The sequence below is a fragment of the Anser brachyrhynchus genome (genome assembly GCF_964034855.1).
Source record: "Anser brachyrhynchus genome assembly, chromosome: 5".
Lineage (NCBI taxonomy): Eukaryota > Metazoa > Chordata > Aves > Anseriformes > Anatidae > Anser > Anser brachyrhynchus.
The window spans coordinates 33,853,706-33,877,161 of NC_137699.1; the positions used below are offsets into that span (position 1 = coordinate 33,853,706).

The 23,456-nt window shown below is 50.8% G+C and overlaps 1 protein-coding gene across 3 annotated transcripts in view; it reads left to right on the forward strand.

The window, feature by feature from the left end:
* CREB3L1 (cAMP responsive element binding protein 3 like 1) overlaps positions 1-23,191 on the forward strand; it is a 45,101-nt gene extending 21,910 nt beyond the window's left edge. Inside the window, exons 2-12 of one of the 3 annotated variants that reach the window (XM_080592900.1) lie at positions 1,481-1,709; positions 6,421-6,581; positions 8,281-8,359; positions 9,292-9,452; positions 9,969-10,118; positions 10,963-11,021; positions 13,236-13,304; positions 15,657-15,756; positions 19,713-19,827; positions 20,259-20,505; positions 20,917-23,191. In XM_080592900.1, the coding sequence (XP_080449026.1) occupies positions 1,481-1,709; positions 6,421-6,581; positions 8,281-8,359; positions 9,292-9,452; positions 9,969-10,118; positions 10,963-11,021; positions 13,236-13,304; positions 15,657-15,756; positions 19,713-19,827; positions 20,259-20,505; positions 20,917-20,953 (1,407 nt within the window). In that variant the 3' untranslated portion in view covers positions 20,954-23,191. Of the gene's footprint in view, positions 1-1,480; positions 1,710-6,420; positions 6,582-8,280; positions 8,360-9,291; positions 9,453-9,968; positions 10,119-10,962; positions 11,022-13,235; positions 13,305-15,656; positions 15,757-19,712; positions 19,834-20,258; positions 20,506-20,916 lie in introns of all 3 variants that reach the window. The other 2 variants (XM_080592899.1, XM_080592898.1) reach the window with 2 other exon arrangements.
* Positions 23,192-23,456: the final 265 nt, after the last annotated feature.

Genomic DNA, 23,456 nt, shown 5'->3' on the forward strand with positions numbered 1-23,456 from the left:
AAGGGCACTGCCGTGATGGAAACTGCAGCAGCTCACTGCCTCCCTCTCCCCCTCGGTGGGAAGCGTGGGTCTGTTCAGCTGCAGCCTCCTTCGCTCCCCAGCCTCACCCTGCACTCTGACAGCCTGCGTAATGTTGACAGAGCGATATTGTGCTCAGGTAAAACAAATATACCTTCCTGTAGGAACAGGAACCTGCAGGCTCCGACATCCGGGGTCCTCTGGCCAACACCTCCCTCAGTCCCAGAGGGGGGGAAAGAAAGGCCTGTGTGCACCCCCTGCTCCTCCAGGAGCTGGGCTTCTTCCCGAGCTCGGCTCTCCCACTGGAATGCCCTGGCGTTCATGCCTCTGCTCCAGGACCTGCGTGCTCCCTCCCACTCTCTTTCACCCATACCCTATTGCTCTTGGTATTTCAGTATGCTGCTTTCAATGCCTTTCTGCCCACCCAGATGCTTTTGCAGGCGGGGGGGGACCCAGTCTGACTCGGCTGTGCTCTCTCCAGTTCATTTAAGTTGCACAGTTCCGTCTGTGTAATATAGTCACTTGAACGTATCTGTCTTTTCTTTCCTCTCTGTGAGCCAGAAGCCTCAATCTGCCAACAAATGGGATAATTTTTCAGCTGGTGTTTGGCAATCATAATTTTTCTCCCTGCCCAACCAGTGCTTTGTTGTAGCAAATGGAAAAGTGAGCGATCTGACTTCTGAATAGGAGGATGTGCCTCAAAGGAAGCAGGTTCCCTGTGGCATCAGGAGCCCAGCTCCACAGCCACCCCGGCCAGATTTACTGGCTGTTACTGGAATGATTAGTGGAATGATTGTTTGTTGTTAACAGCCCATCTGTAGTGTTTAAACTTCATCGGGGAGCAGAATTTCACAGGCATTATCTGGCTGAAGGACAGCTTCATATGGTCCACAGAGGGGCTGTGAAGTCCCAGAGGAAATTAAATACAACAGGGGGCCTTCCTGTTATGTTGATCCAACTGATCTTTTTTTTTCTCTGATAGAAATCAGCAGCTGGTTTGATGTTCTCTGGGGCATCAGAGTGCCTATTGCTGCTGGCAGAGAACATGAGAAAGTGTCTGTCACCACAGACAGGTGCTGAAGACCATGATTTTCTGCCACACTTGCATTTTGTCTTCACAGGGATTTCTTGCCTTGTGCTCTGTTTGGCTAGATGTCGTAGTGAGATGATGCTGGGAAGCTGAAGATAGTTACACACTGAGGAGGGAGGGGATGTGAGAGTATAGAAGAGTTTCGTGAGTGTTTGTGGCATAGATAAACAGGCAGAGAGGCTGAACAGCACTTAGGCCCTTTCTATCTAAATTTGTAGTGTTTTTAACAAACTGATGCAAGGAAGGGATAGCAAATGCATTTTCCCATCCAGAAAGGGCTGTCACTGAGGTTTGGCTCTCAGCGCAGAGGAAGGCTCTAAGATCCATCCTGGACTTGACACTAACAATCCCTCTCCCTCGGTCTTTCCTCAGCATTTCTCCGAGAACCTGGATCACTTCTCCGACAACATGGAGGATTTCTCCAACGACCTCTTCAGCAGTTTCTTCGATGACCCAGTGCTGGCCGAAAAGAACCCGCTGCTGGACATGGACCTGGACCCACCCACTCCAGGCATCCAGGCAGAGCACAGCTACTCCCTCAGTGGAGACTCTGCTCCCCAGAGCCCCCTCATGCCTGTCAAGACTGAAGATAATGCTAACGGTGAGCAGGAGACGTGCGCACTGCACAGCTTCAGGCACATCTGTTAGCAGAGGCTCTGGCTGCCTTCCATATATAAGGACAAACTGGCTATTCCTTGGGCTTGCGCATGGCTAATCCAGGGAAGAATTTGATCTGCCATTGTCAAACACAGCCCACATTTTTTCCTTCGGTTTGTGCTCTGACGGCCACATTGCTCCTTTGACGGGCTAACATACTTACGAGGATAATAATTGGCTGTGGTTCTGCATGCTGCCAGCTTCTGGCAAGCAATAGGCAAAGTCTTTTTAGGATCTTGCAAGCCTGGGTGTGGATGCCCCAGATCCAGGTCTGTTTTGGCATCCGTCAGCAGGGTTTTGGCTTGGATAGAGGAAGCATGCGTCTCTGGCTGCAACCAGTGCTGGTACATGTGGAAAGCTAAGTGGCTTCTTTACCAGCAGATCTTTTAGCAGGAGACAGAGAGGAACAGTCATTTCAAAACCTATTTTTAAAACAATTCATTTCAGGATAATTTATGATGGCTGGATATTTTTAGAGCCGTCCTTGCACAGAGTCCTGTAATTTGCGGGACTGTGTGGGTGTCCCAACAGCTGATGGACAACCAGGCTGCCTGAAAAAGCAGTGGCACAGGCTCAGTATACACAGAAGAAAGCCATTACTTTGAATGAGAGTGAGACCTGGGACAGAGGCTTCCCTATTATGGCCAGGAAGGATCCCAGCTCTGTGGTACAAAGGCAGGAGGGGTGGAACTGGCCTCCACTGCCTCTTTGGTCCCTGCAAAGAGCACAGCCATTCCCACCATGTTCCGCAGGGGCCACTCGGAGAGGTGCTGGGAGAGAGGCTCGTGGCAGGCCGAGCAAGCTCTGCCTTGGTATCAAAAAGCTTTCCATTTGCACGGTTCTTTTTTCCTAGCTTTAACCCCAGTGCGGTCTTGGAGAGCACTCAGCCCAGACAGGCAACCAGGCAACTAACAAAAAACAAACCGGCGTGAGCGCACAGACGAGTCATTATTTTGCCCCTGCAAATGAACACAAGGAGGATGAGGCTTGGGAATGAGAGAAGCAAAAGGCATGAGTTGTAGAGAGCAGTGAAATGCTCCATGAAGCCTGGCTACGTGAAGCTACCTCAGGGACTCCTCCCTGGGACACTTGTCACCACATCCGCTCCTCTGTGTCTGGGCATACGCCTGCTTCAGCTGCAGTCTCTCCAAGGCAAGACCACGAGTCTCCTGAATGGAGTGTGACATTCCCCCTCGGGCAGAGGCCAGCACAGCGTGAAGCACATAACCCAGGAGAGCTCCAGGCGGGCCTGACACTTGCTCTCCGAGGGTGCAGATGAGCTCTATACAGGGAGAGAAGCCTGCTGTCAGTGTGGCAAGCACAGGGGTACCTATGCACCCCGTCCTGCAGTGGGATAATTCAGCCCATCTTTCCAGGGCTATCTTGGCTTGTAATGGGATGTGAGTCATATTGTAGTGTAGCCCTGAGTCAGGTCCAGTATTTGTAACACTGTGCAGTCCTTTTGGCACAGCTCCATCCAGTCTCAGTCCTTTTAGACACTCAGCTCAAATTAATTACCCAGGAGTGGCTTTTCTTTAACATTAACCAAGCACTGCTTGGTCTGCAGAGCTCCTCAGGAATGCCCGGGCTCCGTCTAGGCTTGGAGCTGGCTGAGGATTGCTGTTTATCAGCTTTCTCCCAGCTTTGCTGCAGACCTCCGGCACTTCCAAATCCTGCCCCTTCCCACATGGTTCCCACTAACACGGGTCAGCTAGGGCAAGCTGCTGGGTGCATTGTGACCCTGTTTATCAGTGGAGTCTGCTTTCCAGATGGTTTGCACACAGACTGGCTGCTCCAGTTCTCAGTACCAGCCCTCAGTTCTGCAGGGTGTGATTCAATGCCAGGAGCGGGGAGAGACGGGGTCGTGCAAAACAGTGGGTGCTTAACCAGCCCCAAGGCTAGTGACTGCACTCCTGTCCAGGTCCTGCTTCCTCACTGCTCTTTGTCTTACCACCTCTCCAACCCAGGGCAGCTGTGGATATTTCACAGCCATACTTTCTCCCATTACGTACAGAGTACCAACAGCAGAAGATGACCTTCCTGGCGTCCCTCACCCAGCAATATACTGTGGATTCTGCAGTGGTTACAGACTGGCCATACCTCTGAAATGCTCTCTCAGACGGCAGAACTTAGATGTGTCCACACAAAAGGCCTCGTTCTCAGTCCCACATTGACCCTCTCATGGCTTATATGTTTGAGTCTGCAACCCAATCATTCCCCAGATAAATCTCTGAGGGTGGGAAAGAGAGCAGGGTCAGAATGTAGACAGGAAACGGGAGGACAGCACATACTTATTTGGGTGTCTGCTCCTTGGGCTGTCTGGGCTGACAGCACAGGGGGCTGCTCTCTTGCTGAGTCAAATCTGAACGGGGAAAACCCTTGGTGGTCTGCTCTGGTAACTTGCTTCAGCAGCAGCCCTCCCAGATGGAGGATGCCTCTGAGAAAAAGAGATGTGCAAAGTTTTGCAACAGAAAGGGAGGATGAGGAGAGTGAGGCTTAAAATCACAGTAAGGGAACTTCAGATTAGCCAGTAGGCAAAACCTTCCCATCATGGCCATAGTGAAACCCTAGAAAAGATTTAATGGGGAAAGCTGTGGACTCCTAACCACCTCGCAGAGGGATAAGATCAAGTCAGACAACCCTCTGCCAGGCCTGACGCAGGTTTAGCTGGACTTGCCTGCAGTGGAGGCACAGACTGGAAGAGCTCTCAAGATCCCTCATCTCTGTAATAGGCTGTGGTCAGACAGAGAAAGTCCAAGGTTTTTTTTGTCTGCAAATACTTGTGGCTGTGTAACACCTTGCCTCCTTCTATAAGAAAGGGCTTGCTTGCATACCAGAGGTGACTGGGACTTCATTACCAGCTGTGGTTTTGATGTACATAGTCGGACAAAGAAAGTGCAATTCAGTCTGTGTCTGCTCAGCGGCCCCTCAGTTGTCACGGCCATGCAGTGCACCCCGCCTGATGTGCTCCCCAGTGCTGCTGGCCCTGCTGCAAGGTGGAAGCTCCAGGAAGCGATCCAGCAGCGCTGGGAGCAGCACGCTGAGCCACTACGCACACAGAGCAGCCGCAGCAACTGGTGTCTCAGCTCGAAGGTTTCCAGCTACACAGGGAGCTGGAAAGAATGGGCTTCTGCTAGGAAGACCTATCCAGGCAGCAAACAAAGGGGTGCCAAACCAAAGATGGGAAGGCGACACATGCCACTGGCAAGGGGCAATACTGTGTTAACTGATGTAATTCCTGCCCAAGCTTTAGCACCATCGTGTCAAAGGATTCTACCCTGTCCTCTCCTGAGGGCAACATTGCAATAGATGCCATGCATCCAAAAGATGCCTCTTTTGTGCCCTACTTTGTGCAGGCTTTCGTGGAGCTGAGAAGGACCTTTCTCCCCCTCTTCTCTTGCCAGGATGTCTTCTAGACTGGGCCCTGCACTGCAGAGCTGCTTTGGGCAGCAGACCGCTAGGCAGCTCCCCTGGGTCTGTGAGCGCTGTACGCATTGAGAGAAGTGCAGGGGGCCGGCGAGTGAGCCTGAATGTTGCCTCATGCTGAGCCAACTGGGGCACTATCTGGTGACATACTTAGCAAAAGTCTGTCCTGTGTCAAGACAAATGAGTTTCTGGTTGTCAGATAAAAAGGAGAAGGGAAGAGATGAGGATTAGAGAGGAGGATGCAGGCTCCAGGCCAGCTAGAAGTAGCTTTTTGGCAGGCTGAAGTGTTTGAAGAGCAATAAGGGGACCAAAACTTCAGAGCAGAGCCCAGGCAGCTCTCCTGCTTAGCAGCTTTTTTTTTTTTTCCACATCTGAGCTGCACCGCTGCCTGAATCCTAGCTCCTGGGATCTCTGCTTCCAGTGGCGAGCCCGGCTCATGCCACAGACGTGCATGGGACAGGGGCAGGCAGGGACTGAGGAGAAGGCCCCCACACAGCTCCTTTTGGTGCTCTTCAGGCACTTGCTGTTCTTGCTGCTGCTTGTGCTCCTGCCAGCAACGGCAGCGTGGCAGGGCTGCATACAGCCTCTGAGCAGCACGGGGTGGCGGAGGTGAGACAGGGGAGCAGCACCACAAGCAAGGTGCCACACCAGACTTCTTTCATCCTCTTCTCCTTCGTGCAGCAAAGCTCTGGTACTCAGCACAGCATCGGCAGGAGGTCAGAGCAGCACGTGTGGACCCCTGTCAGCCTTTCGCTGCCTTCACGCTTGCCTTCTTTGCAGCTCGCTAACACAGAGGTGGTGCTCTTCTTGGTAACACACCTGGCAGCTCTGTGATGCTGCCCATGCTGCCTGAGGAGCCAGCCCAGCGTCCTTCTCACACAGAGCTCTAAATACAAATAGGCTCCAGAGGATAGATTGAGACATCAGTGGGGAAGAAACCCTGCAGCTGTCCTCCAGCACGGGCTGCACAGGGAGAGCAGAGAAGAGCAGAGACACAATCCCTGTAGCTCTGTCCTGTCTGCACCCCACAGGCTGGGGGCTTGTTCCTTTTTGTTCCCTCTGTTGTGGGCTTGCACATGCTTGTGTGGTGACAGTGCTAAACTTGGAAAGGCAGCCTCCCTGGGGGAGGGGGGAGAAGCTGTCTGCATGGATTTTTTTATTTTATTTTATTTTATTTTTACTTGTCCTGTTCTTGCTGGAGTTTGACTCTCACGTTGTGCATGTTTCAGAGCTGGAGAATGGAGTGTGGTCTCTGGGGCCCAAACTCTGCTCCATCATGGTGAAACAGGAACAGAACCTGGCTCTAGACCTGCCTGAGTCCCAGCTAGCTGCCAGCTCCATACCAGTGCTGAACCTCAACCCTCTGCAGAGACTGCCAGTCCCCGAGGAGGTGAGCCCGTCTAAGATCCATCGGGAACCCAGGCTCTCACACAGCATCACCCCTGCTGGTGTGGACCCAGCCATGTGACTGCAGGGTCCTGCTAGGTGATTTAGCTGCTGGACAGATGGAAGAAGGTGATGCAGAACCCAGATAGCGCATTATTTGTCATTCCTCTCTTGAAATAGCTGTCAGAGCAGCACCAAACCTTAGGCTAGCTAGAACTGTCTTCTCGATTCCTTCAGCGAAGCTACAAGACAGTTTATCCTTCCAGAGAAAGCGATGGAAGGAGGGTTTTCTCTGGCACAGAAGGCTTTACAATCTGGGTTAAATACAAGCGTGTTTCCTTGGCACAAAACCCAAAGGCTTTTAAGCTCGCACATGCTGGAGGCCTGTCCCCTCCAATCTGCCAATATTTCTGTAACCACTCTTTTGCTTATTTTCATTGACTTTGGATTACATTTTTTCTCAGAGAGCAGTGTCAGTTAATGTGATGCCAATGACCCCACTACTTCTGAGTACAGAACCCTGCCCTGCCACTGTCTTTTTCATGGTCTTGGGCTTATCATATGGCCTCTCACTTTTATCGGCTGCTCACTGGAAATGGAAGCCCCACTCCAGGTCCTCCTCGCATTTTCCTATGAGGAAATGGGAACTATTATTTAAGAAACAAGGGGCGAAGTCAGTTGGTCATATCTAAGTCCTTAAGAAGTCTGTTTGTCTGAAGGAGAGTCACTCGTGCCACTGCTGTGTGGGAGGAAGCTGGGGGCTCAGTTTGGCTGTCCTTGAGTCCAGCCGTGTTGGACAGGAAGGTCTGACCAGCCTCACACGAACCTCAGCTATCTTGTAGCAGCTCAGCAGATAACAGGAGAGCATCTCTGGGGTTCACTTCCTTTTTTCACTCATGCTGAGCATCTTCCCATTTAAACAACCTTCCAAAACAAATGTGTACTTCCAGCCAAAACTGTGCACAAACTTCCTCCACTATTTACACAGCTTGAACTTGCTGTGCCCTCGAAGCTCTGCTGTGTGTGCTCGGCAGCCATACCATGGCGCTCTCTCAGCTGTGTTTACAGTCTGGAGGAGTTTGCAATGTGTCTGTTCAGTGTAAAAACTCCCCCAGCCTGTGGTGGCCTGGGGGCTGGTGAGCCAGGGAGCTGAGGGGCAGCACAGCCCAGATGGAAAGAAAAGTACTCTTTATTTAACTCTCAATCCCCTCCAATTGGAAACAGATGCCCAGTGGTCCTGGTGAAGATCATGTGAGCAGGATGGGGGTTTTGTTCTGTTTCTTTTTCTGTACAACCTCTATACTCCCATTTCTAATGAAGGCAGATCAAAGAGGGGCTTCCCATGATAATGCAGAGGTTGGTTTAAATTGCGCTGTCTGGGTCTAGCAAGGGAAGAATTGCCAAGGATAAAAGTAGTCTCCCTCTCGGAGGTACTCGGAGCACGAGTTGGCAGCACATCCATCTGCCACTGCCTGTTCCTCTGCAAACATGTGTTTGCACTCTTTCTGCCCAGCGACACAGACTTCAGGGGGTTATGTTTGGACTTGGCTGCTGTTGCGTGCAGTGAGAGGCTGCTTTGGGGCAGAGCTGTGATATGGGGCAGAACACAGAGCGGGGAGCAATGGCTGGGAGCAGAACTGGTGGGAGCCCCTGGGCAGGGGAAGCGACAGCATCCAAGAACTCTTTCTGCTTCTCTTCCACAGACTCCCATAGAAATGACTCCAGCACCTGTGATCAAAGCTGAACCCAAAGAGGTGAACCAGTTTCTAAATGTACCTGCAGGTAAGAAGATAGAATTTGCTGGTTGACATAAATTCCTCTAAATTGCTCAGATATAGATCATCACTGTACAACACCTGAGAGCAGAGCCACATATAGTACTGAGCTACAGACCAATAGATGAGTGGGCACGGCACGGTTCCAACTCAGATCTGTGTCTGGACCGACAGTCACACACAGAATTGTTCAGACAGGGATTCCCAGGCAAAACAGGCTACCTCAGAGCTGGAAATATGCAAGAGTGCCTTTAAAATCCTCAGAGGGACTGCAACATTATCCAAAAACAACCATCTGAAAGTCAGGATATTCAGGATCCAGTTTAATTTGAAAGAAACCCAAGCATCTGAAAGTCCACCGATGTACAAATGAAAGCACTATAGGAACTCCCACTCTGCCTCAGAGAGACATTCCTTAGGCATATTCCCACCTCCATGAAGGCCCCCAGGGCTCTCTAGTACAAAGTGGGGACAGTTTTCAAGTGCTTGGCAACCAGCTGAGTGACCAGAGCCCCTTTGGATCAAGTGTGCTGGCAAGTGTGCGAGCCCTGTGGTGCTTTTGGAAGAGCTCTTCTCCTACAGAGCTTCCTGTACATGTGAACAGGCTATGGAGCAAAACATCACGGGCTTTGTACTCCATTTTGGTTGACACCAGGGCAGCTTATTGCTTTGTAAATACCTTCAGTGCCTTGGCAAAGCCCCTGACAATTCTCTGACTCCTGCAGTTCCTAGTTTAGCACATTTGAGGTCAGCCTCACCTCTGTCTTGGGCAACACTCAGTCCAGCCTTGTTCTTAGAGCCACCCCACCTTTTAAAACTCATCACCCTCTCCTTTCAGTCCTGTTTTATGGCAGTGCCTTTTCCTGTTGCTACTCAGGGCACTGTGACTGTCCCAACAGTTGACGTGACAGCCATTGACTCAATATCCTTAATTCTCAGTAGATGACCTGGTGCAGATGCCTCCAACTCCGCCCAGCAGCCACGGCAGTGACAGCGACGGATCCCAGAGCCCCCGGTCCCTGCCTCCCTCCAGCCCAGCCCGACCCGCTGCTCGCTCTTCCACTGCCATCTCCTCCTCACCTCTCCTCACAGCACCACACGTAAGGAGGCAGCAGGAGGTCGCTGAGACACGGGGCTCCTTGGTGCTCAGAGGGGGCTGGAGGCTTTCTGAGGCTCTTGTGGGGGATCCTGTCCTCGTTAAGGTTTCCTAGCTGAAACACCCTGCCAAAGCAATGTGATGTCCCGGCACAGGGGTCTGGGGACAGGGTGGTGTTCACAGGAGCGAGGAGAGGCCCAGTGAGTCCTGCAAAATGCCTACCAGCAGCTACCTTGTTTTAGCAAGTGCTGTCTTTCGGTCCATACTTTGGGGAGTGGCCTCTGCCCTGGGGGATTTTTTGAGGAAGTTAATGGAAGAGAAAGGAATAACTGAGCAGGTGACCTTCCAGGTAAAGAGGAAAGCAGCTGCTGAGTTGTGTCCCCAGGATCAGGGTGACAGCAGGAAGGAGCACTGCACTGTGCCTATTTGTACTGCACCCCTAGCTGCTCTACAAGACTTTAAGGAGGACCGCTGGGATAGGACTCCTTGCTGATGCTGATAGCTGCTCTCTGTGTTTCAGAAGTTACAAGGGACCTCTGGCCCTCTGCTCCTGACTGAAGAGGAGAAACGCACCTTGATTGCTGAGGGCTACCCAATTCCTACTAAGCTGCCCCTCACCAAAGCAGAAGAGAAAGCACTGAAGAGGGTCAGGAGGAAAATCAAGAACAAGGTGACTTCAAAAAAACATAACCGTGAGGTTCCCTTGATTCCAGAGCAGCTTCATCTGACCACTGCTATAGTTATCCTTGCCTCCTCAGCTGCGGTGCAGCTCAGAAGAGGTGGGATCCCACCTTTGATGCACTGGCACAAGCCTCCCGATCCACATAAATGGTGCCATGGGTCACAGAATGGTTTGGGTGGGAAGGGACCTTAAAGATCATCTAGTTCGTCTCTGTAGGCATGCTGTGCATGCAGCTGTAGCTGGAGAGTGTGGCTTCTAGCCCATCCCCTGCAAGTACATGGCCTGGGATGGGGCCCACAAGCTAAGACATCATGGATCAGACTGATTGTCCTGGTCAGGCCTCTCTGTGGGGACAGGGAAACAAGAGCCACTTGACAGTATAGGACATGAGCGGTTAACAGAGCTCATTAGCCAGGCAGAAGCTATCAGACTGTGATTGGAAAGCATCTTGTGGGAGAAATTAAATGAGACCCTGAATTAGTCACCCAGTGACTCAGAAGTGGTCTGGGGCAGAATCTGCCCAGATGGCCACAGCACGTACCCGTGTGAGTCAGAGGAGTTAAATGCAACCCAAAAGATGCTCTCAGCAGCAAGGGGATCAGGCATACTGCAACAAATGGTTGTGGTCTACAGGCCAAAGAAGGCTGTATGCCTGCAGCATCCATCCCTCCCAGAGACCAGTCGGAATAGCAGACTGGAAGATGCCTTCCCCGTTTACCTGAGGGTGCTGTATATGCAAGGAGCAGACAAGACAAGGGGACCACAAATAAGTGTCTAGAGGCTCCAGATACTCTAGATACTGACTCCTCTCTGATGGCTGCCCCTCTCACAGATCTCTGCTCAGGAGAGCCGCAGGAAGAAGAAGGAATATGTGGAGTGTCTAGAGAAAAAGTAAGTTTCTTCTTTTCAGTCTTACCTTTGACAAAGGATCCCTGTTCCTTCAAACCCCTCTTTCTAGTGCTTTTGGCTCTGACAGCCCCCTTGGTCCCATCCATTTGTAGTTATTCTTTCCCACAGCTCCTCAGTTCAAAGGTGGCTGAGTCAGGGTCAGGGCTCCCCCCTCTCACTCCCAGTATGGTACGAGGGTGGGTGCAGAAGCTCCACTCAGCAGTGACATCGTGGCTTAGGTTGGTTCTTAGAACCTCTTCTTACCAAGATGATGAATTTTAAAATGCCAGAAGAGCAGCAGGAATTTCTGCTGTCTCCGTATGAGACTCGGTATCTGCCCGTAGCGGGGGGTTACTTATTTGACAGTGGGAGGCAATCAGCAGTCACCGGACTTGCAGTGGACTGTAAAAAAAAAAAAAAAAAAGAAAAAAAAGAAAAACTTATTTTCAACTCAGAAAACTACTGACTTGCTCAAAAAGCACAATTCCTTGCAAGTCTGGCTGCACAGAAGTTTGGTTTGGGATCCTGCCCCTACTCCCCTCCCTCCTAGAAATCCTCTTCCAGGATGAAGAATGCTCTAGAAACCTAGTGTTTCCAACTGCTTAGTTTGGCTGGTCCCCTACAGAACATGGGCCATTTTGGCTGCCAGCAAGGTGGGATTTGGGGTAAGAGTTATGTTCCTCACTAGAAGTTGCTCCTAATTTGCCTGTCCCATAAGGAGTAAGCCCTTGGAGGGCAGTGACTACAGCTTTTCCCCTTCTCCCCATGAGGTGGAGACACAAGCATCTGACAGCAAGAAAAACACTGCACTGTTGGTATTACTATCTTCCCTTCCCTTTCCCTGCATGAGCTTTGTTTTGCTCCTTGCAACCCTCAGGTCCTGCAGGTATGACAAGCATAAGCCTAAGGTGACATCACATGACAGTGACATATGTCACCGAGGGTTGAAAATAACTCCTGAGGGCCTGATCCTGTGATCCTCTCCATACTGGCAGCCCCAGTGGACATTCCCAGGGAAAGAAGAATGCAGGGATCCAGCTGTAAACTCGCATTTCTGTTTAAATACCATCTCGTTCCCTGTTATTAACACCACCTGAGATCAGCAAAATGGAAAAAAAGTCCTCCAAACCCAACCTTAATTAACTCTTCCCCCGATGCTATTTGTTTATCTTGCCTAAGTGTGCAGAAATGCTGAATGAAAACAGATGACTCAAGGCACCTTCAAGTTCTCACGCCCTTCCACCAGCAGCACCTCGGTGTGTGTCCAGACATCAGAAGGCATCACCTCTAGCTGGTGCCCCACAGTGCCACCCCGATCCTTCACGCCGGGGCTGGGGAGGTGGCCGGCCTTGTCCAGTGGCAGGTCCGGGGCTTTCCGTGCTGGGGCCTCATCCCCAGACGTGGCTGCGGTGCCTGTGCGCGCTCAGTGCTCTGTAACGCTAGCGCGTTGCTGTGACAGATGGCTTTCAAACAATGCCAGGTTTAAATGCAAACCAAAAGGAGCATTCAGTGAATTATTTTTTTTTTTTTGAATGCAACAAGTCGGTCATCTTGGCTTTCTGCAACGTCCGTACTTGGGCCCTTCAGCATTCGGTTTGACACCTTTGCTGTGAGCCCAGTTTTTACACGGAACGCCTGGCTTGGAGGTGGTGCTGGAAACCCTCAGCACGACCAGGCTGTGTCCCTGGGCCTGGAGATAACTTGTCCCGAGCACAGCACAACCACTTTCCTCTCGGGAGCGGTGGGAGGCAGCCTGCAGGTTCTCTGCTGCCCTCAAGTGCCTGCAGTCAGAGCTGGCCCAGCGTCTGCTCAGAGCTGCCCGCTTGCCCTGTGCAGGGCGCCCAGCCAGGCCAGGTCCTTGCTCTGGGTGGGAGAGGTGTGAATTTGTACCCCCCGGTTCCTTTGCGGTTCCTCCAGCCCCAGAGGGGGTTGGAGGGGATGGAAACACCTGCATACCCCCGTGTCCTGGGTGCAGGGGGTGCTGCCGGCTCTCAGGAAAGCCTGGGCCGTTGCACTTCGCTGTCCACCCGCAATCGCATCCCCTTTTCCCCGGGGTCTGGTGGCAGCCAGGCAAGCCCGGAACATCCGGCTCCAAGACCACATCTGCAGGCAATGGATGAGGCCACTGAGCCTCCCCACTGCCAGAGAGGCAAGGCCAACGTCTGCTTCATCTGACCGGCCCGTGTAACTAACCGGCCGCGGGTTTTATTCCCACAGGGTTGAAACATACACGACAGAAAACAATGAACTCTGGAAAAAAGTGGAGACCTTAGAAAACGCAAACAGGTAAGAGGGGCTAAACCTGACCTCCATGTGTGAGGTGTGCAATGGAAGGGAGGCCAGGGGAGCGCTGGGGCAGGAGGGAGAGGAGAGAAAGGCAGCACCCCAGCTCCTGGCGGGGCGGGCGCCGCGCGGCGAGGCGCTGGTTTTCAGCCCGTGGCAGCAGCGAGGCAGCTGGGTTTGGTTAGCGAGCTGGAATGTTTGTGTTGGGACGGCCAGGCCGCGCCGCAGCGAGGGGAGGGAGGCAGGGAGGGAGTTTTCTCCCATCTCTTCCTCCTTCTCCCTGCAGCCCTTCTGGCTCACGCTGCCCTCCCCGTAGCCCTCTAGGCCTCTGGCTGTCTCCAGGGCAGCAGCTCCAAGGGAGACCCCGTGCAACAGCCTCTCAAGTCCGCTGTTTCTGCTCTTCTGGGCATCAGGCAGCTGTTTCAGGTTTCTCTTGAGAAACAGCTGAACAGAGTTGGTGCGTACAGGGAAAGCCCCTTCCCTTGGTACAGGCATGGATTCCAGCTCCCTCCACATCCAGGGCAACTCCCTGTGCAAGTGGTGCCAGTGGGAACTGTGCAGTCCAGTCCCCCAGCCCTTGCCATGCCTCATCCTCTGACAAAGCAAGGCTGGAGGCTCTCCCTGCAAGCCTGGAGATTTTCCTTCCCATCTGCTGCTGCTGCCTGCCTGAAAGGAGCAAGCTGCTCCCACAGCCCCGGAGCAGGCTCCTGGCTTCCTCAGCCAAGACCAGAGTCTTGGGTGAGCATTTGTGCCCCAAGATGCAGAGCCGGCCAACAGAGCACGAGGGGAATTTGCTTCCTCGGAAGCAGATAAGGAAGATTCGTGCTGCTGCGGTGGGGATGCACAGCAGGAGCTGGAGGAGAGCCCAGCCCCGCTTCCTCTTACTGGGTGCAGTAGGTGTGAGCAAGGGCAGGGGCTGCTGCAGGGCTGGTGAGAGGGAAGCTCATTTCTATAGCCCCATTTGCTGCCTCTACAGCTTGCAAAGATCTGAAGCACTCCTCAAGGCTCTGCCAAACTCCTTTACTCCCATCCGTGACACAAGGGCTGTGTCCCCAGCTTCCAGGCTAGCCACTGCTGCTGGGGCTGAGGGCTGCCATTGGCCCAGCCAGAGTGCCCTATCTGCCCGATACTGCTGCCTGGCCACTCATGCCCATGGGGCACAGCCCACCGCCTGGCCTCTCCGGGACCACGGGCAGCCCCGCTGCTGAAAAAGCATGAGCCCCACCCTGCAAAATCAGGAGATTGACCTAAAAGCCAGGGAATTTTTATTTTATTTTTATTTTTCGAAATACACACTGTTCTTTCTAATTGGGTTTGGTTTTCTAGCACAGCCAGGAGGACACTCTGTGCTTCTCTCCACATGTACAAGGAGCAGAAGAGGATTTGAAAAGAGATAAAGCTGGGATTCTCCTGCAACCTCCTGGCTCTATGACCTGGCATTTTATAAAAGCTCAAACATATTTGTGTAAAACAGCCAGTGATCCCAGGGGAGAATGTTCAGTAGTCCGTAGAATTCCGTAGACCGGAATTTGGTGCCCTTGGGAACTGCATGCTCTGTGGTTAGTCTCCCTTGTCCCACATTTCTTCACCAGCCAGTGAAGGGTTTGGTGGCTCTTTGTACCACACCTACCACTGTTCTGTGTTTGTATGTGCCGATGCCTGTGTTCAGTTAAACGGGGCAGAGAGACCTCAGCACGTGTTCCCACCAGAGCAGCCAGAGAGTGAATTAATCGCTGAACTCAACATTTGGCTTTGCCCACATCCCTCTGCAGAGTTTGCCAAGACTGAAGAAGCTGGAGGGGATCAGAATTGTTTTTTATTTCTCTCCACCATATGGTTTGGGGCATGGGTCGAGCTGCAGAGCATGCATCTCTGAGGGAAGTGGAAGCAGGCAGGCCTGTGCTCAAGGTCTGACTTGACTATAACATTCAGCCTCCATCCCAGAGGGTGATTTTCATGGTAGCCTAGCTCTACAAGGCTTTGAGAGATGGCTGGCTGCACTTGAATGTGACATTCATAACTGTGGGTAGTTGTACTGAAGGTTGTGGTGGATCTGCTGGTGAGAAGACTGAGGGAGGGTGCTGCAGCGAGTTACCTCAGCATAATGCACATCGGGGCATTTCTCCCACAAGTTCCTGCACACCTCGTGTCTCAAATTCACCCTTTTTTGTTTGTTTTCTGCTTCCCTAGCCTGTTTGGTGGGAGAAGTTAGGCAAAATATAGCAACAGGCAGAGATTTGCTTTTACAAAAAAGGAAAATCAGGGTAAATTACAAAAGGGGTAGTGGAAATCTTGCATCACTCACTGTCCGCTACTTCTTTATCAAATTCTGATTTGGGTTGTTTCCTATTCCAGGACTCTGCTCCAGCAGTTACAGAAGCTGCAGGCTCTGGTAGCTGGGAAAGTCTCCAGACCTTACAAAATGGCTTCCACACAGACCGGGACCTGCCTAATGGTATGAGCATCGTTTCCATCATTTGTTACTGGCCATGCTATCCCAGACAGCTTTGTCAATTGCCTGTCCCTCCTCTCTTCCCCACTGTCCATCTCTGTTGCCAGTTACGCCTACTCTCTACTTTTGTGTTAAGAGTCACTAGAACTAGGCCTGTGTCGTACACACATCAGTAGTGTCAGCTGTTTATGCAACAGCATGAGAATAATTCCTGTGCTTTCACTATCTTGTTCTTTGGACAAAACAGCACTTTGTTTACTTTTCATTAGCTATTGGATATTCAGCAAAAAAAAGTCTTCAATGAGCTTCCATCTTAATGGGTAGATTTTTCTTTGCTGAGTTGGTAATGCTTAATGTTTAACTCAGAAGGGTGGACGAACTGAGTATTCCTCCCAGTGGGCATTACCTTGTGTTTATCAGCAAGAAATGACATCTGCTCTTGCTGTGCCTGTACATCAGGCATTGTTAAATCCAGCTGGAATTCTCCTCATTTGCTCTTTGACTAACCAAAATGATTCGAGGTCATCTGTTGTTTTTGGTAATCCCTGTTTGCCTCTCATTTCTCGTAGTGGGGGATAATAGTTAAGCAATCTTGGCTTCACTGTGGAGTTTTAGCGCATGCCACTGTGTGGCCATAAGTAGAGTCAACTGCTTATTCTTCATCTTTTTTTTCATCGGGGGAAATTTTCTGATCCATGATAAAAATACAGCCTCCAAACCTGTGATGTCTTTGCAGGATTGTCATAGTAGGTGCTTGTGACAAATATGTCAGTTATCTATTTATCTAGTTACTGCTTCTGTACTGCTAAGAGTCATGAAATACAGACAGATGGTGAGGTGCTTGCCCCACTTTCTCATCACATTCAGTGTCCTGAGGGGTTGTTTTTTTTTCTCTTGGTTCAATCAGTTTCTCTGGTTCCAGAGCCCCTGCTTTGTAATTCCCAGCACTTTCTCCTTTCAAAATCTGCTCAGACTTTTGCTACTCTTTGCTGCCCCCATGTCAGATCAGATTTTAAAGACAGACTGTCTTTTCTGTTGGCTGCTCTGTTGCTTCATTCCCGAGTTTTTTCCACGTTTTTGGGTGTGACCCCACTGGGCCCAGTGACTCATTGCTCCTTAATGCAGCAGCTCATCAGAGCACCCCTGGCTCTGGCAATTCTTCATCACCACTACCTGGAGTGAGCAAGTCCAGGAGAGGTGCCTCCCAGGCGTCCCCTGTGCTATATAAGCTGATAAAATACCTAATTTAGCTTCCTAGCAATGTCTTATCTCTCCTTGCTGCTCTCTTCATTCCACGGCATCCCAGCCCACACACCAACTCAACTCAGGCTTCTGAGCTTTGAAGCATTTCAAGAATTTGTAATTTGCTTTTCTATCTTTGGCCAGTTCCTCTGATAGGCCTCCTAGTTCCCATTTTCCATTTAGTCTCCAAATAGAGAACTCCTTATCATGACAGATATGTAGAATAATCATGCCTTGCAGCATGGGAGTGGAGCAGAAGACCCTCTTCTCGCGCTGTGTCATTCCTGCTGGATATTTTTCTAGCCAGTTCTTGAAGGCCTCCAGTGGTAAGCAGTCCTCAGCCTCCCCAGGCAAATGTTTCCAGGGCTTTGTTATCTTTCCCAGATAAAGCTTTCTTGATATCTCATCTGAATCTTCCTTGTAATAGCTTAAGCCTATTACAACTTCTTCTGCCCACTGTAAGCAAGATCAGTTTACCCTCCCTTTGTGCAACTGCATTTTACATATTTGAAAACTATTGTTTTCAGGTAACACCCTTCAGTCTGCTGTGCTAAATCACCAGTTTCTTCAGTCTTCCTTTGTAGGCTGTTACCGTCAGAGCTCTCTTCCAGCCAGGCTTTCTCCAATTGCCCCACATCTTGTTGGAAGTAGAGGGCCCAAAGCTGGGCACAGAGTGACACTGACTTGTGCTCACCTTGTGCTCCATGTTCACTCCCAGATCTTCTGTAGAACAGCTGCCTGGCCACTTACGTGGTGCCATGTCTCCTCTGCTAATCAGTCCTGCCACCTTGCTGATCTTAGCATTTGTCTGTATGGATCTGCCCACTGTTCTCTTGGAGCATTCTCCCCATGGTCAAGATCATTCTGAATTTGAATCCTGACCAAAATCCAGTCTGCTTGTGGTCTCTCCCATCTGTAGATTTGATACAGTCCATCATCCAAGTCAAGCTTTAAAATGGTGTATCTTGCCAGAGCCACAACAGATCTCTTTGCTACTCCATCTGCTACATCCTCCCAGTTTGAGAATGAACCATCTGATACCTACATTCTGAAAACATCTTTTTTTGACGAATTTTGCATCCATCTTTCTAACTGGTTTTGCAGTATTTCCCTCTAGCCTAGTTTCCCTCACTTTTTAAGAGGTCAAAATGGTGAGGTGTTCAAAATCAGGGAGGTGAATGGCACTCAGACTCAAACTAAGAGCTACTGTTAGAAATGTTTTAGAACTTGAACCAGATCTGAATCAGAAAGCCAATATCAGAGTTAAACTGAAACAAAACAGAGTAAAACAATGTTGTTTTGCAAAGCCCCACATGAAAGCCTTGTTAAAGCAAGATGTTAAGTATACTGCTCTTTCCTTGCCCATAAAGCCTGTTTTGTTTTCAAACTGAAAAAGAGGCTTCAGAGGGCCAGCTCCATTTCTGAATGCTGTGTTCTTGGCTGTGATAATTCCAAGCAACATCTATTCACAGTTTATTTTTTCCTTTTTTTGTTTTTGTTTTTGTGGAATAAGGAGTCTAAATACCTTGTGCACCCAATATGATGTGCTCAGCAGCCATGCTGTCCACAGGTAGTTTTCTTACTTCAAAACTAGTTATGGATTGTCTGGAAAGCTAAACTCACCATTTACGTAGTATAGTATCCCCGTGCATCTCCCGGAATACACAGGTAGTCAGTATTATCTTGAAGTACCAGCTTCTGTATGTTACTTAGGCATGGCTATTCCAAAATAGTTGCCCATTCTGAAAAGCAGTCAAGAAATTGCTGTCTGTCCCCACAGATGTCCCCACGGGTGACACTTAGCTTTGAACGTAGGTAGTAGAAGTCATCAACAGATGCATTTCCTCTTCAGACTTTCTCAGGCTGAACACTAGGCTGGAGGCAGAAGTTAATATACCACCCACAACATGTGGGTATTCAGGTAATAAAGATTTGGCTCTTTATCATTTCCCATGTGTCCCCTCTTGCTTTGTACTATTTAGCTCCCTAAACTTTGCGGAGTCCCTTACGATCAGCACTGGCATCTCACTCGGAAGCTTTACCATTATGGCAGAATTTACAGACAGGTGCAGACCTACCAGAGGGAGATTTCCAGGGAGCTTTCATCTTTTCTCCTTTTATCCTTGTCCAGTAGCTCTGATTGGTCTGCCCAGCAGCCGGAAGGCACAGACACATCCCAGAATATGTGCAGGCTAAGCATAAATTTAACCCCTTCCTTGGACTCTCCATCCTGCCAGATGGGCTGCTGCAGTTCTGCTGCCACTTCTGTCCTAGCGTGGAGGGTAGTTTCACTTTGCTATGTGCTGTGGTATCTTACAAATTTCTCCCAGTGAGCATGTTTTCTTGTAGCCCACCACAGCTCCTGCTGTGCCAATGGTCAGGTCCCCTCTGGTAAAGGCAAACTTCATCTCTTCTGTTGAGCCTTCTTCCTTCCCAAATTGTTCCCTAGCTGTGAGCATCTCTCATCAACTGGACAGGCGAGTTCTCACTCATTGAACCATAAATACTTCAGAAAAAGTAACACAAGGCAGCTTCTGACTTCCCTTTCTTAGATCTCCAGCAGAGATTAGCAGAGCAAGCCCTTTCCCTCTCTGGGGGACCTCAGTGACCCTGTTGTAAGCCTGAACACGTTGGCTCTCAGCCTCGTGTCTGCGTGCTGGGAGGGGTGTTTCCTGGTGGCTAGTGGCACTGACTGCATGCTGATATCTCCTCGCTAGGTGCTGGCGCTCTGCTTCGTTCTGATCCTCGGATCTGTGATGCCCTGCCTCCCGGAGTTCTCCTCAGCATCACAGACAGTGAAAGCAACACCAGCGCCAGACATTTACACAACTAGTAAGAGTGAGTCTAATGTGGTACCTCCCTTTAATCCTGTCAAACCATTTTCAACTCTTCTGCCAACACACCTGGTTCAGCGGTGGCATCCTCCCTTCAGTGCCTGCCCCATATGCTCTTGCACGAGGGGATTCCTGGCCTGTCAGTGGTATGAGCCCTGATAACAGCATCTTGCTTGGGCCTGTTTTCATTCTCTGCTAGCCATTGTCCTAAAACATGACAAATAATAAAGGCTATGGAGAAATGAGGGAAAAGCCCCAGGGCAGACCGATTGCCCTCTGGAGAGGCGGTGTGTCCAAGGGAGCATTTGACCCCAGGGTATCTTGCAGAGCAGGCCTCCTGTGTGAGCATGTGCTGAACCACCACCACGACCCACACCCTTTGCAAAACACCTCGTCCTCACTATTAACCAGTTCTCTCCTTGTTTCCAGTTCAGTCACGGAGCCTCCTGTTCTATGACGAAGGTGCTGGCTCCTTAGAAGAGAGCTATAGCTCCTTCCTAACCATGGACCATCCTGAGGGGTGGGAGGCCGAAAAAGGGCAGTCTGATGAGCCAAGGCCTCATCTGGCCAGGACACATGAGACAGCCAAATATCTGAGCAAAACCCGTCTGGAGAGTCCTGAGCAGAACCAAACTGACCCAACTCTCACTCACCTCAAAGAGCAATTCCATGAGAGGTAAGCAGGTGGGGGCCCCACTCCCAGCCCCAAACCACAGCATGGCATGCGGGAGGGACCAGCAGGCACGTTGTCTTCACTGCAGACTGAGGGTAGCCAAGCTCCCTGGGACAGGCAACTAGCTAAGGAGCAACAGCTGGAGGAGGCCAGTGCTGGAAGAGAGCATAGGACCAAGACTGTTTTTTAGAGCAAAATCTGGGACTCTGTAAAGCGGTGTCCCACTGGCCTAAAGCTGAGGATGGGTGACTCAGGTGGTCCCAGGTTTGCTGGATGTTCTGTGTCCCAGGGAAGAGCTCCGTCCTGGTCATAGCAAAACAGCTGGGCAGAGAGGTGAATTTGCCTAGGAAGCTGCAATGAACCTTGACTGATGTCTTGTTTTTTGGTTTTTTTTGTTTTTGTTTTTTTCCTCAGGGAGACAAGCTCCAGTGAGACAACTGAATACTTGTAGCAGCTGCTGGACCTCAAGGCCTCATCTGTCTGATTGCAGGATTCCCTCCTCACCGAGCAACTGAGGGGACTTGGCAGGAGAGGACACTGCATTCAGACACTCCTAAACCGGCCTTGGGTTCAGCTCCTCCCCTTCCCCATGGCCCCCTTTGGTACTGATCTGTCTCTCTGAGGGGACTCGCAGGACTGCCAGAACCAGCAATAAATGTCTGGCAAAGTCCTGAGACGCCCTCTCCTCCCGGCCTTATCTTCTGCTTGAATGAGCACTACCCTATGGGTGTGGGCTCACCTTGAGTGGAGGGAGGTCAGGGGGAGGCTCCCAAACTATTCAGCTCACTCCACAAAGCCTCCAAGGGGGCTGTCCCCAGGCATGTACCCCTTGGCTACATCAGATGCACCTGAAGGAGAGAGAGAGAGAGTGCTGGATTTTCTGCCCTGCCTGAGGGACTTAGGAGTGGGTGATGCTGGGGCTAGAGAGATGACTCTGGAGAGTTTGAGCTCATTCCTTCCCCTCCATCTGTTAGTATACTTCTGCCTCTGTTGAGAGAAAAACTAGTTCTTCCTTGCTCTAGTTTTCTCTTGATGGATGTGCCTACATAACTTCCACGCCAACTATCTGCAAAGATCTGCACACAAACGGAGTGGGGGAGCCAGATCCCAGACTGAGATAAACCACCATGAAAATTTACTGGCAGCTTCTGGGCAGCCAGAGCTCTGAAACAGAGAACAATTTTCCCCCACAGCCCACTTCTCCCCACCCTCGGCACCCTTGCTTTGGCAGGGGTGGTATTTCCCTTTTTGTTCCCAGCTTGGGCCCCGCAGTGCAGTGCTAACCAGGTCAGTGGCTTTCCCACTTCCCGTTCTGCACACCCCCTTACTTTGAGGGCAGGTGCCAGAAATTCAGTCCCATAACCTGCTCCTTATCACAGCTCTCCATCCCCACTCCTGCTTCATGCCAAATGGGGTCTTCCTAGGAACCATCGACAAGAGCTCTGGAGGGCTGTCAGAGAGCCATCATTCCCCTCACATCCTCTGTGTGCCCAGCAATGTTGTGAAAGCCACTGAGGACGTGCTGGCATCTCTGGTGACGGGTACTTCTGTCAGCAAAGAGGTGGCATGTTGGAATTGGCCAGGGTAACCAAAGACTGTTTTAGACCTCCTCCTTCTCAGTGCTGGCACCAAAGGTACCAACCTCTTGCCATACCACCCTTCGGGCTAGACTTGCCAAGTTTGGTGCTGAAATGACCTCATCTCAAGGCTGTTCTGTTCTCTTTAGCACCCAGACATCCACTTCTGACCCTTCTTCCTCCCTTTCTCTGCTGAAAGGCTCAAGTGTCTCCCCACTCCGTTCGCTCAGCTGCTCTTTGCTGGAAGGACAATGTGGGACTTGAGTGCCTGAGATTTGGGACGCAGCAGATTGCCCCGTGTTTGTACACGGGAGTCCCTGTGTGCTCCGCCAGGTCTCACAGCAGACACCCCCTTGGCTTGTTTCTCTTCAAGCACCCTGGACTCGCTCCGCATTGTCCCAGCCTCCCCACCAGCCTCTCCCCTGGAGAGGAAGGATGGGACGGCTCTTACTCAAGGACTGGAAGAAGTGAGGGAAGGGCCCTCACATCCCTCTCTCTCCTCTCTTTTGAAAACTGCTTTTGCCCCCCCGAAGCCGTTTAGGACAAATTTGGACACAGCTAGCTGCCACCACACATGCTTGGCCAATGGGAGGGACGAGAAAACGCCTTCAGCGCAGCTCCTCTCCTCTCAAGGTTCACACAGGACCCGCTGGTCACCACATCCCACTGCGTTCCCCGTCCTCTGCCCCAGTGCAAAGAACCACTGCCGGGTCCAAGCATACCCTCCTCCACCCCAACACGTCCACGTGCACGTCCCCGTGCCTCCCACTCACACCGTTGTACAGAGACCAAGAGCAGAACTCGTTTGTACATAATGAACCTTATTTTGTATTATTGCCGATCCCTTAAGATATTGTATTTTGGAGACTCTCAGATCCTATTTTCAGTATTGTATTTTATTAAGAATTAGTGCGGGCTTGGCATCTATGGACTTCCTTCTTGTTAGCAGCTCACTTTCCCCTTATACTCCAGTAGCTGCCTCTTCCCTCCAGTTTTTTGTTTTGTTTTGTTTTGTTTTGCTTTTCAAGCCACCTTTTCCTCTCCTCCTATCACTTGCTCTGCATTCGCTTAGAGAAGCAAAATAAAAATAAAATAAAAAGATGCAGCATCAATCCTGGGTTGTCGGATCCTTTCATTCAAGCATGGTTGTCACAGCAGCCCACGCGCACAGCTTCTCACCTCGTGCTCCCCGACTGTCCCGCTCGCTGGCTGCATGCAGAACTGGTTCAGCTCTGGGACCTCGTACTCAGCGTTTGGGCTAGAAGCAAACTTGCATGTTTTATTTCCTGCAGCACCACGAGGTCTTCTGCAGTTCTGGGCGTATCAGAACTGTTATGGCTCAGTTTCTTCTCCCTCTCCAAAATATTGCTAACGTGG